This window comes from Oryzias latipes, chromosome 5, assembly GCF_002234675.1.
Source record: "Oryzias latipes chromosome 5, ASM223467v1".
Classification (NCBI taxonomy): domain Eukaryota; kingdom Metazoa; phylum Chordata; class Actinopteri; order Beloniformes; family Adrianichthyidae; genus Oryzias; species Oryzias latipes.
The window spans coordinates 19,940,530-19,953,495 of NC_019863.2; the positions used below are offsets into that span (position 1 = coordinate 19,940,530).

Consider the following 12,966-nt stretch of genomic DNA (forward strand, 5'->3'; position numbering starts at 1 on the left):
ACAATCTCTCAATAATACAACTCCTCTTTCATTGATCGACTAGTCCTGTATTTTTACAATGTAATTTGTCTTTTTTTATTTAATGCACGTTGTAGTAATAATTTGTATTTATTTGATTAAATGTTTTGCTTCATGATTTGAGGTGGATCGTAAAAATCCTTTTTGAATGTTGTGTGACAAACAATATAGTTCTAAAAACCTATTGTGTAACACATTGACAAAGACCAAGTATAATGGATTAAAAGGCAATTAAAACCAGAATAAAACTAAATAAGAAAGGCATTATTATATGTACAAGATCCATATGATCTTTTTTTTAAAACGGAACCTCATAATAACCGACAAGACGAGTCTGTTTCCGTGTTACACCGCATGTCGCCATCTTCAAAACGGTCAAGCTTTATTGCGCATTTGAAGCTGTTCGCGAAGAAGTTTAAATAAAGACTTGGATTTTTGAATAAACCCAGGATTGTGTTCACGGAGCGGTTTAAATAAAGATTTGGATCGTAGTAATTTCAGGTAAAGTCGTTTTGAAGCAGCTATTAATGTGACTGCGCAGCTGGTTCCTGATTCGTATGTTCGTCGGTGGGGTTTGTTTTAAAAACATTGAATCAATTGGCGGGTTTCTCCCAGTTCTGTCCATGTTTAAATAGTTTATTGTTCTGTCCATGGAGGATTTGGTTCTGTCAAGGGACCTACTATGAGGAGACACACTGTGTCCTTCCACACACTTTTGTTAGGTACATTCAGAGAAGGCACATCGCTAATCAGTAGAGCCTAGGACATCTGTGTATGTTTTAGGTTAAATATTTTTCAATTTAACATTTACAGATAAAAGAAAAATTATCTACACATATAGAGCAATTCACATTGTTATTTTCTTGGAAGGCTGTTGTTATCATTAGGTCTGGGTTTAAGAATTCTATTTGTTTAGATGCAGCAATCAATGTTGTTCAATAAAGGCAAAGATTTGTTTATTTTCTTTTTTAAATTACCCCCAAATTAGTTTTTTAATTTGGGTAAAGCTCCAACATAGTTCATTCCAAATCTTTAGTCATGTAAAAGTGTTCATCAAAATCGATCAGAATCAAATGTGAAATACAAATTAGAAAAATAATCAATTTAAAATGAAATGGCAAATGAAAAGGAATCATGAATTTGTAAGTTATACACAATTGCCGTCTGAGTTGTTGAGTAGCTTTTGTTGATTCTGGGTGATCTCTACTTCTAGGTTAATTAATGAAGTGTGTCTCAGGAGAGGAAGTAAGTCCTTTTATCTGCAAATGATCACAAGATCATCTAATAATCTCTAAAGAAAAAGAAAATAGCGTTTTTATGAAAAGTGTTTGTCAATAATTTAATTAATAAGTTTAATAATACAGTTTAAAAAAATAAAGTTCCAGTATTGTTCTTCTTTAAAAACTAATGGTATTATAATACATTGTGACACATTGAAATATACAAGGACAAAATAGTTGTCAGTAAAAAGAAATAAATTGATTTTGGAAAGATTTTAATAGGTTATATTATATAAAAATTTACTCAAAAATGAACAATCAAACATTGATTTTGAATTGTCGTTTAACATAACTGTTTAGTAAAGATTATACATCGAACAGGCCTGAAAAAAAGGATTTGGTAACCCTTGAAATATTAAAACTAAGTGACCCAGAGTAAGGCGTGTCCTGTGATCCACGTCTAACCTGTAATCAGTGAGAATTCCTATTCAGGTGCAAAAATGTAGTGTAGTGAGAAAAAAAAGGTGCAGGATCTACTATGAAACATGGAAGAGTTTCGGTTGTGGTGTGGGCTGCTTTTTTTGCATCTGGCAACAAAGCATGAGTATAATATGTCATTTCCTTTATGGCTTGGTTTTGAAAGCACAATTTATACCTGTACTCAAATTTTCTGTTTAAATTTGAAGAATTGGGTCCCCAACCCCACCAAATCCACAGTAGCCATGATGGAACTACCCAACTACAGCGGCCAGCTCCTGCAGCAGCTGTGGGCCCTGAGGAAGGAGGGCCACCTCTGCGACTGCACCATCCTGGTGGGGGACACGCATCACCGTGCCCACAAGCTGGTGTTGGCTGCCTCCAGCATGCTCTTCAGGTATGCCTCAGAAGCTGCAGTTCTGTCTTTAGTGTGAGACATTTCCGACTCTTCTGCTGCAGTTGTTTTAGCTGTTCGGTTCAGAGAGGTTTTGTTTTTTTCCCTCTGGCTCTGCAGGTCTCTGCTGGACAGCTCCGACACCATCTCCATCGACACCAGCGTGGTGTCTTCGCAAGAGTTCGCCTGCCTCTTGGACATGGTCTACACAGGAAAACTGCCTCTGGGAAAATACAACGTCAGCCGTATCGTGACCGCCGCAGACAGCCTGCAGATGTTTGACGTGGCTGTCGGCTTTAAAAGCGTCCTCTCCACACTGGTGAACCAGCAGACCCCCACCCCAACCCAGTCTCATCAAACCACGAAACTCGGCGAGAACAACAAAGTCCAGACGGAAAGCTCGGAGGGCTCTGGCTCCCTCAGCAGAGATGAGCAGGTTGCAGCAGTAGAGGAGGAGCAGAAGGAGGAGGAGCAGAAGGAGGAGGAGCAGAAGGAGGAGGAGCAGAAGGAGGAGGAACAAGGTTGCCGCAAAGATGAAGACGAAGAGCCGGCGAGCAAAAAAGCCCGTGTGGATCCAGTTGACCTTACAGGTCTTATTCCTGAAATGTGAGCAGAAACATTCAGATGTGCAAAAATCAAACATCTGTTTCAATCTGCTCACAGGGACGGAGCAAACCTCAGCGGGCGCAGAAGAAGACCACAGTGCTCCTTCAGAGACGCCGAGCAACAAACTCACTGAGGGTCTTCTTAAGCACGCCTCTCAGCTCAAGGAGCTCCTGGCTGCTGTGCCCTCTGTCCAGGAGCTGCTAAGTAAGGCAGCAGAGAACCTCCTGCATGAGGAGGAACGTGAGGTAACGGGTCACTCCATCTTCTATGGAACCACTTGTAAGGTCTCTCCTCTCTTTTATTGCAATTTTAGTGAAGCTTTGACAGTTTAGACTTATGTCTTTGTGGAGAAAAATGTTTTATCTGCCACACCTTCAAAGGAACTGGTTTGTAGAAGATGTATCTGCAGCAGATTGCTGTTGAAGGAGTGGGAGCTGGACGGACTCTGACTGAGAGATCTTCTCTGAAAAGGGGGCTGTAACCTACTTTCCCTCTGATGTCAGGTCGTCTGCTGCTGCTGTGGAGACGGAGACCCTGCCTCTGCCCTGGAGAAGCTGATGAGCAGAGTGAAGGATGGAGGGATCACTGAAGGGGGGCTTCTTCAGCTCCTCCGGGCGGTGGAAGAGAAGGCGCCATCCTCCTTTTCCTCATCGCTGCTCCCACTGCTGGAAGGTGTGGAGATGAGTGCGCCGGCTTCTCGGCCAGAAGCAGGTGAGAAGGAAGAGGAGTCTCTGTAGTTGGAGCTTTATCACTCATCTACTGTCTTATAGCGGAATCAGGGCAGAGTGAGTCCAGAGAAGAAGAGCAGAAGGAGGTCAAGGACGAAGATCAGAACAAGGAAGAGGAGGAGGAGGAGGAGGAGGAGGAGGAAGAGGCAGGCTCCACCTCCCCGTCCAAGCGCTTCTCTTGCCGTTGGTGTCGGAGGAGCTTTGAGTACAAATGCCGCATGGTAGCCCACATGAAGCGCTGCTCCATGTCCGACCAGTGTGAGCAGCAGTGTCCTCAGTGCCCCCAGAAGCTGGCCAATCAGAGAGCACTGCGGCGCCATCAAGCCGAGGCTCACCCCAGCCCCACACGCAGCAGGAAGAAAGTGTCCTGTGACCTCTGTGGGAGGAGCTTTGCACATCCGTCAGGTGAGGCAGCAGAAGCTGTCCCGTTGTGAAGCTGTGAGGCTTGGCTCTGACCCTGTGGCGCTTTCAGGTATGCTCTACCACAAACGTACGGAGCACTTCGATGAGAGGCCGTTCACCTGTGAGGAGTGCGGTGCCAAGTTTGGGGCTAACTCCTCCCTGAAGAACCACATGAGGCTGCACACTGGAGAGAGGCCGTACCTTTGCAAGCACTGTGACATGAGCTTCAGCGTGGCCGCCGCGCTGGCTTACCACACTAAGAAGAAGCACTCTGAGGGTACAGCTAAACCCGCCATAAAAATCCTCCTCAGCTTCCTTCAGCTCAGACTCTACAGGCTTTACCTCCTGCCCGTACTGCTTCTCTGTGTTTCAGGGAAGATGTATGTGTGTCAGTACTGCAAGGCTGTTTTTGCTCAGTCCATTGAGCTCACGCGTCACGTCCGGACTCACACCGGAGACCGGCCCTACGTCTGCCGGGAGTGTGGCAGAGGCTACAGCCAGGCCAGCGGCCTCACTGTCCACCTGCACACCTTTCACAGTAAGAGCACGCCTTCCACACATTGACCATATAAAAGAACTGGACTGAGTGACCCCTTCCCCCCACGCAGTCCAAATAGGAAGAACCCAAGACTTCTATTGAGAAATAAATAGTTATTTCTCAGTCATTATATTTGTCAGAATAACCCTTCTTACTCTACTGCCTTTATTTTATAATGTTCTTACTAATCCTATTTTATTTGCACAATATTTTCTCTTTATTGTAAGTTATTCAACTTATAAACTGACCAATCAGATCTCTTAGTGAAAGTGCATGGTGCCTGCTGGCCCCCTCCTCAAACTTTCAAAGGTTTGATTGACAGATTCTCCCTTGCTTTCGGTGTTAAGGGGTGTGGATTTTCAACAAGCGCACTCCTGATTGGCAAGTGGTTGCCATAGAAATGTCGACCAATTAGGATTAATCACTTCTTGCTGATGTCGTCTGGCTCCAACATGCTGGCGAGCGACTAAATTGCAAAAGAAAAAAGAAAGTCAACTGAAAAGACTTCCTTTGTTGGAGCTGGAAGTAAGCTGTTTCTATGGGTGAGGTCACACTCACTCGGTCCAGGTCTCATACACAGTCAATGCTTCCACAGAGAAATGACGTTTCAAAGTAAGAGCTCTTAATTCAACTATCGCACTAAAAGTGTCTCATAAGCAGCTTGGTGGGATATGGGGTCTGAATCAATGCGACTCTTTCTTGTGAGCAGACATGGCAGAACCACATGACTGTCAGAAGTGCTGCCTCAGCTTCTCCTCTCTGGAGGAACACCAGCAGCATCTACAGGAGTTTCACCCAAAGGATTTCCACAAGTGCACCATCTGCAACAAGGCGTTTACCAGCTCTGCCCTGCTGGACAAGCACAAGGCCACCCACGCTGGAAGCAAACCATTCAGCTGTGAACTTTGCAACAAGTCCTATCAGGTGGGAGTGAGTTCAGGGTTGAGCTGTGGTTTTCAAGGAGGACCAGTCCCCTGCTTTTACACATGGAAACATGTTTTAGCTTCGGAAAGTCAATGATCAGTTTGGCAGTTCATGCGTTGACTGTTTGATTTTAGAAATCTGTTATAGATAACACCATAAAGAACTCCCAATGAGCATATGGTGAGCCACAGCAGCTATTTTTCCAGCTGTTTTAGTCTCTGGAGGACTCTATTTGAAGTTATAGCCACTCATGTGGAGGTCCAGAGGCATGGAACTTATGTAGTCTGGGTGGAGGTTTTGATGAACAAAGAACCCTCGCTGCATCTGATCTCCTGTTAGTCCATTTCGCCAATTTTGTTTGAGTGTCCAAATGTAGAACTCCAAAATGCAGTGCCTGGGAAATTTCCCAGAAGTCTGCAGAAAACCAGTGTGCATCAACATTCAATAGAAAGGCAAATACAGGCCCAATGACTTATTTGAAAAATGGCAGAAAAAGGTCACATGAAGGAGCTAACTTATAAAGGTGACATCATATTTAGCATCATTATAAAAAAACAACCTGTGCATGAACAGAGCATGTGTTCAGCTGACTGTGAACTGCCCTGTTTTTGTGTTGCTGCAGCAACTGTCTGGTCTCTGGTACCACAACCGCACCAACCACCCCGATGTGTTTGCCAGCCACACCCGGCAGCTCAAGACGCTGGTCCAGTGTGACGTCTGCTTCAAGTTCTTCCCCAGCGCAGCCAGCTTGTCCAGACACCGGGCTGCTGAGCACCAAGGTGAGGATCCTTCATCTTCACCGTTCTCCTGCCAGCTGTGTCAAGCGTCTCAGTTCATCAGGAGGACGTTTGGATCAACACGTGTATGACATGCAGAAATGTCTGACTGTCCTGTCCTCACGTGTCTGTCTTCTGCAGGCTCTGAGGCGTCTGTTATGCGCTGTCTGTTCTGCAAGGAGGTTCTGGACGACCGGCTGCAGGAGCACGTGTGCAAGCAGAACGTGAGCCAGAGTGGTGAGGCGTTCAGCTGCCCACTCTGCTCCTTGATCTGCAGCTCCATGCTGGAGCTGCAGGAGCACCTGCTGTCCTCCCACATGGAGGCGCCGTCAGAGCAGGAGAGCAGCACAGAGCAGCAGGCCTCCACCTCCTCCATGGTGAGTATTGTGGGTATTGTGGCATTTAGCCCCACCTTTTGGTCACAGCTGCTGTTAACCATGATGTGACTTGTTCACATAAAACTTTTTTTTTGTTAAACCAGGTTGTTTCATCAAAAGAAGCAGCCAAAGACGAAAAGGTGAAGTCTAAAAAATCCTCAGAAGAGCGGCCGCTGGGGATTGGCCGGCAGGTTTTAGTCGCGCTCCCAAACGGAGGTGGGGGTGAAGTGGTGGAGGTGAACATGTTCGAGTTGCTGGACAACTCTGTCACCTTTATCTGCAGTGAAAAAAAGTCTGAGCCTGACTCGTAGCTGGAACCCCCCCCCCCCCAAATCTCTACCATCAAGACAGTTTGACAATGCAGCAGTGAAAGTTGTTCTTATTTGTTCTTTGGACTGAAGAAGTTTGTGTTTGAGGTGGTGCACACATGAGCCTGAATGCACCGCAACCACAACAGGACCAAAACCAAAACTCAGTTGTTCAACAGCTGGAGCTTCCTTAGGTTAGGTGTGTGAGGCCCAGCAGTCTGTTCATGTGCATGCACAGGGGTTCACTTCTGAAAGAACCAGCGGTCGGTCCTTCACCACAGCGATACGGAACAGCTGCTGAAGGAGAAGAGATGTTTGGTTTGGTTCAACTTGTTGAATTTTTAAATAACACTGCTTTGTTAAATACACAATTCAGCATAAAAACTGTCCAGTTGCTCCAACCCATTTCACTCCAGAATGCACCTCAGCCAGTTTGTGCGCCGCAGTTTGTTAATAAAGATGACAATGACTGATGATGGTGAATGAGACTTTTGACTAAACCAATCGAATTCAAGTATTTCTCTGCTATTGGTGTACTCTATGAACATAAATACACTACTGAAGGTGGATGACCTCGGACTTCAACCTTTGGATTCAAGTATGCACCTAAACTCATGGTCCATGAATCGATTCATAAAATTTTCCATTAACTCTGTGACAGTCCAAGTCTTTCACCTAAATAGATACAATCTAGATATTTAGAATTCATTTGGTATTTAATGCTACAAATGAAAGTGCCTTTTCACAGAGAAACCTTTTTTTATCTTCCTGGCATTTCTTTTTAAGCAATAATAAAGGACATAAGTGCTTCAAACATTCAAACCTGCTGCTTTGGGTATTTTAGACAGTTTTGTTCTTTTTAATTAGAAAAGTGACATGAATTTATGCAGGTATTGGAACAACACACATCCCTTCAGCCAATTGTAGTCGAACCGACTTGGTAGAAGCCAGCTTGTGATCGGACATCTTTTTGCTTGTATCACAAAAAGCACAACTAGAATAAATTGTTTACTTTACAATTGATTTTATATCTTTTTACCAACATAATCATGTTTGTATTTGTGGTTTTGAACCAAAACTTCTGATGCTCTCATAACATTTTTGATCGAATCTGTCCTTCAAATCAACAGTAAGTACCCACCTTTTGACACCTGCAGTCTTTTTAGGGACTGCAATAGTTGGTATTTCCAGGTTGGCCTCAAATTTAAAACCAATGACGTGTGCGTATGTCCTGTGTGTGTCCCCACTGACGCCTGTTCAACAGGTTAGGTTAGTTGGGTTGGGTTTGGTTCAGAAGGTGATGAGGAAAAAAAAACAGACTTTGTAGAAACTGAGAAAAATAATTTATTAGTGAAAGTAGCGTCTGTCATGTTTCTGTAGTTGCTCCGTCAGGGTTCATCCACACACCTCCCCGCATATAAAATTGTCCCACTCAAGTGTTTCTTCTACATATTTCTGTTCTTTATGACAAAAGTAGGATTTATGTTTTTTTAAAAGGATTTTCAATGAGCGGTCTTATAAAACAAAGCAGAATGAATAAATACATTAAATCATAGTAACTCATCAGTAAATCTTCCAGCATCCACACTATGCACTGAACCCCCTCCCTTCCCCCACTTAAAAATGCCTCATTTAACCCTTCTATGAGCTCCTCCTATGTGTATAATAACTCCTTCGTCTTCATGGTTACTAGTCATCCAGCAATACTGGGTTAGGCGCACAGCACCCACATCAGTGCACAAAAATCCTCTAAAAAAAAATAGTCTTCATCTGAAAATCCAGCAGACCTGATTCCACGCTCTGCTCGCCCTGATCTTTAATAGTCATGTTGAGGCTGGAATCCTCAAAGCCCTTAAACTAGATGCAAGGGAACCTTACAAATCTGATCCTGAAAAAAAACAATAATACATTCAAATTTGAGGTGCTGTTAAAAAAGGACACTGGCTGTTCAAAGCTGAACCCCCTCCCCATCAAAGTCTGCTGCCTTCTAGATGCTCATCTTCTTGCGGGGCAGGTAGGCGTTTGTGATCTGGTTCATCACTACCAAAGCAGGGAAGAAGGGCAGCAGCAGTAAGACCCACCAGGCAGGTCCCTTCACGCTGGCCTGGAACCAGTCAGAGAAAAGGGCGGACACCACTGTGACGGTGGCCAGCAGGTAGACCAGCAACCCACAGGTGGCGTGGTACAGCTTGAGTCTTGAGGGGGGCAAGGAGAGGTGCAGCTCCTTGTGGAAGGTCACGCAGATGCCAAAACCCGCCTGAAGTAGTGTGGAGGCCAGTGTGCAGGAGCCCAGCAGACTGTGCCAGCTGGTCAGGTGGGGGTGCTCTGAAACTGATTTGCTGGCGATGATGAAGCCCAGCCCCGTGGCTGCAGCGGTCAGAGCCAGAACCTGACACAGCCAGTGGACTCGCACCTTCCCCTTCCGAGACTTGAAGCAGAATGGAGAGCCCTCTGCAGAGAAGAGCAGCAGTCCCTCCGTCATGAAGACGCAGAACTGCAGAGAGGGGAGGGGCAAACACACGGAGGGGTTGGGTTCAAGTTGGCCTAATTCAAGGGCTAGATTTTTCAAAGTATAAGTCACACTTTTTTTGCATAGTTTGGTCGGAGGTGCTACTTATACCCAGGAGGGACTTCTGATATCTGACTTTTACCAAATAAATATTGGCTCATTTATTCCTTATTTTCCCACTAACAACTAGTTGCCCTCTATTGGTAGTTACACACTAACAACCGCTAGAGGGAACTGCAGGTGTGTGTATCAGTATTTGCCACTGACAGCAACAAGGAAGAAAAAGCAACGCGGTCCAAAACAAACATGGAGGAGAATCTGATCATTCTCCTCCTGAACTTCATGATGTTTTTCTTATTTGCATCAAGACGTTATTATTCTAATATAATTGTTCCTTCATTGGACTAATGCGGGGACAGCAAGTCATCAAAATGGGTTACAGCTAAAAACTTGACAGAGCGTCTAGTTTTTAAACCCATTTTCAGACAAGCATTGAGTATTGACGTGTTGACCGCGAGGCAGCGGACGCAAATTGGATGCCAGATTTGTTCAGAAGCGTTGCACTCTTCTCCAAAAAGTGCAACTTATATTCCAATTTTTTTTTTTTAAAGGCTGCTACCCGTATGTAAGTACCAAGTATTTATGATTAAATATTAAATATCTTGGATGTGTGTAACTTTTGCCTCTTGACCAGGACTCCCTTGAAAAAGAGATCAGTGGATCTCAATGGGACTTTTTCCCTGGTTAAATAACATAAAATAAAACAAATCAACTGACTTGAAAACATTTTCAGTGATGCGTGAACGTGAGAGTTTTGAACACAGAAGCCCGAAATGCGCATGTTTGTGCGTTTACACAGGCTTTTCATTTGGAAGTGATCGCTCGAAACCGTGTTTAAGCCCAGTGTGAACGTAGCGTTATATTATGGAAATTGTGGTACATTTTGGTTGGGTAATACTGGAATATATTTGTTTTACAGGGATCATATTTGCATCCATCTCTTACCACAATGACCAGTGTGTGTGCATGCACGTGAAGTGAAGGACCGACTGAGTTAAAATGACCGCTGACGCATCAATTATTTACAGTGGAGGAGTTTGGACACAAAGACTGCAGGACTGAGGTCAAATGAAACCAGCAGCTCAACTTCAGTTTAACTAGAAAGAAGCAGATGATCTCTGACGATGACCTGGAAAATTCAATCCATCCATCACAAGTCCACAGCCCCGACCCCGTCCTGCAGAGTGTTGATGTGTAAGTGTGTGTAGGTGAAGGTGGTACTTACAGCAACAGTCATGCACACTGGATGCCAAGAAAACAGACCTGAGAGAAGACAACAAAAGATAACATGAAAAGAACAAGCAAACAAAAACATTTGTGATCATGTTTCCATACTACACAAACTCGTAACCATGGTTACCCCAGACTGATCTGTTTCAGCTTCTGCTTTTGTTTTCAACAGCTGTGCTGCTCATCTGTTCAGGCTAAACCTGAATTCACCTGTCAGACGTGGACCTGCAAGCAGAGCAGCTATTCATGTCAGAGATGGCCATAACCCTTGTGCTATCCTAGGCACTTTAACATTGGGAGTTGGGTCATCTAGACCAGTGTTTTTCAACCAGTGTGCCGCGGCACACTAGTGTGCCGTGGGAGATGGTCAAGTGTGCCGTGGAAAATTGCCCTCATTAACTGATCTAAAAACATTTCCCATCTCCAGGATTTCAGCTCTGTGTTCATCCAAACAGGCCCTGATAAAACACTGAGGAGTTAGGAATATAAAAGATCATAAAATACTTTTTCTTTGCGTTTATTTTATTTTATTAAAGACATTTTGATAAGAATGACCGTACCGCGACTCAGCTGCAGCTCCGGTGCACCGGCTGTATTTGGGAAAAGTCCCGTCCCTTTGACTGTCTCCACCAATCATTCTTGAGGGGCTTAATCACATGTCATCAGTCTGACCAATCAGAAGTGCTTAAAGTCTTCACTCCCTTGTCCCGATTTAGCTCGTAAAGTCGCTCAGTTCTAACAAAAATACCAGCTAAAGCTCGTCTTTTGCGCTGTAGCTTTCCACAGAATCCGGTATCAGACCGTGGAACAAGTGAACAAAACAATGAAGTTCCGAAAACCGATCTCCGGCCGTTTTATGCACTACATCTCCCATGATGCATTGGGTTGTGAGAGTGACAGGGCAACAAGGAGATCTGTCGTTAAACGTCTTGAAACCAACGAACACACATCAAACTATTTTTAAATCTTCTAACTTAACTTTTATTGAATCTTTTAGAGAAAAAACAGCTGCAGTTTCCAGCTTTTTCTGCAACAATTATCTCAAAAATGCATGTGAGATTGTGGAGGGGCTGTAGATCAATACAGACTATGAGTTTCTCCTTTTTTTAAATTTTTGGATGCTGGTGTGCCGCGGGATTTTTTTTAAGGTTAAAGTGTGCCGTGGCTCAGAAAAGGTTGAAAAACACTGATCTAGACCCACTAGACAGTGCGCTGAACCTTTTTTCTTCAATGATTTGTGATCTTCACTGGTGTCCAAACCTGCCACTTTGGACACCAGGCTTCTCTTCATGTATTTCAAATCTTTCCACCTTTGTCATGGTAGGGAGAACACGTCAATGTAAGGGTGGAGTCATGTAAGACAGCACAAGGGTTAGGAGGAGCTTCGGTTCATGTCAAACAGGTACTATGTTGGATGTCACCTGTCAGACACATAGACCCAAAAAGGCAGAGCTTCTGCCAAAGGCGGACATTATGTTTACATGTCAAAATTTGACACAAGGCGGAAACCCATTGTTTCAAACCTCCACACGCATGCATCCTTAAAGATCCCGCTCCATCTCCGTTACGCAAACATTAATACTCACTGGTTCCGGGTCTGGACAGCACGCTCACGGTGACAGTCAGGCCCAGCGACGTCAAGTGTGCGGAGACGACGGCGGCCCTGCGCATCCACGCGTACAGCCAAAAGTCACGCATGCCGAGCCCTTCCCCAACCGGACTGTACTCCACGTCCGAGGGCATGCTGGCGCAGAACCGGGACAAATCGAACCGGGCGCCTCAGGGGTAGAGCCGCGCGCGCACTTTCGGCATGTCTACTTCCGGTGTAAGTCTTTCTCCCCTAGCGCTTGCTTGTGGGTTCTGACCCAGCTCGTCACCGAGCAGTGTCTTCCTTAGAACCGGTTCAGCCTCAGTGTTGGCTCCTTCATAATAAAAGATGCTCGTATCGACACGAGCGCGAGGAGCGAAAACCCGGTGCTCGCGTAATTTGACCACTTCCGCTTTAGACAAGTAATCAAATGACGTCACCAGAAAACCCGACACTGGAAAGGTTCTTTCCAGATAAAAATCGTTATCCGGTTTTCCCCAATATGGTTCAGAAATGATTCTTCTGTGAGTTTGTTAAAAAAATAAACAAATGTCATCTATATTTTTTAACCTTCAATGACAGTGCTACCTTATTTTACAGTTAAATTTGTTTCCTCTGTTAGTTAAGGTTTGTTGAATTTAATACTCTTATATTTAAAAATTACTGTCTATGCTTTTTTCTTGGATTCCTAGTGTTATTGTATTTATTCAAACCATTAAGGGATAATTTAGTATTAATCTATTCAAACAAGCTGCTGTTGAAACCCACCCATCTATAATACAGTCAGAAACAATAAGGCACAAAAAATGAC

The 12,966-nt window shown here is 44.4% G+C and overlaps 2 protein-coding genes across 3 annotated transcripts; one reads left to right on the plus strand and one right to left on the minus strand.

Annotated features, from left to right (window-relative positions):
* Positions 1–374: 374 nt before the first annotated feature.
* Positions 375–7,242, plus strand: zbtb40 (zinc finger and BTB domain containing 40). Of its 2 annotated transcripts, none has more exons than XM_004069006.4 (12): positions 375–519; positions 1,925–2,112; positions 2,230–2,699; positions 2,773–2,960; positions 3,219–3,426; positions 3,486–3,848; positions 3,916–4,122; positions 4,219–4,383; positions 5,093–5,307; positions 5,930–6,086; positions 6,225–6,460; positions 6,565–7,242. In XM_004069006.4, exons 2-12 carry the CDS (start codon positions 1,961–1,963, stop codon positions 6,769–6,771), a joined length of 2,568 nt encoding a protein of 855 aa, XP_004069054.1. In that variant the 5' UTR covers positions 375–519; positions 1,925–1,960; the 3' UTR covers positions 6,772–7,242. The 2 variants fall into 2 exon arrangements, with proteins under 2 accessions (XP_004069054.1, XP_011473517.1); XM_011475215.3 differs by lacking the exon at positions 375–519 and adding an exon at positions 548–585.
* An 850-nt stretch (positions 7,243–8,092) lies between these two features.
* LOC101157611 (cytochrome b561 domain-containing protein 1) lies at positions 8,093–12,588 on the minus strand. The gene is made up of 3 exons (XM_004068913.4): positions 12,154–12,588; positions 10,563–10,600; positions 8,093–9,262 (listed from the first exon to the last, which is right to left on the minus strand). Exons 1-3 carry the CDS (start codon positions 12,308–12,310, stop codon positions 8,756–8,758), a joined length of 702 nt encoding a protein of 233 aa, XP_004068961.1. The 5' UTR covers positions 12,311–12,588; the 3' UTR covers positions 8,093–8,755.
* Between the last annotated feature and the right edge of the window lie 378 nt (positions 12,589–12,966).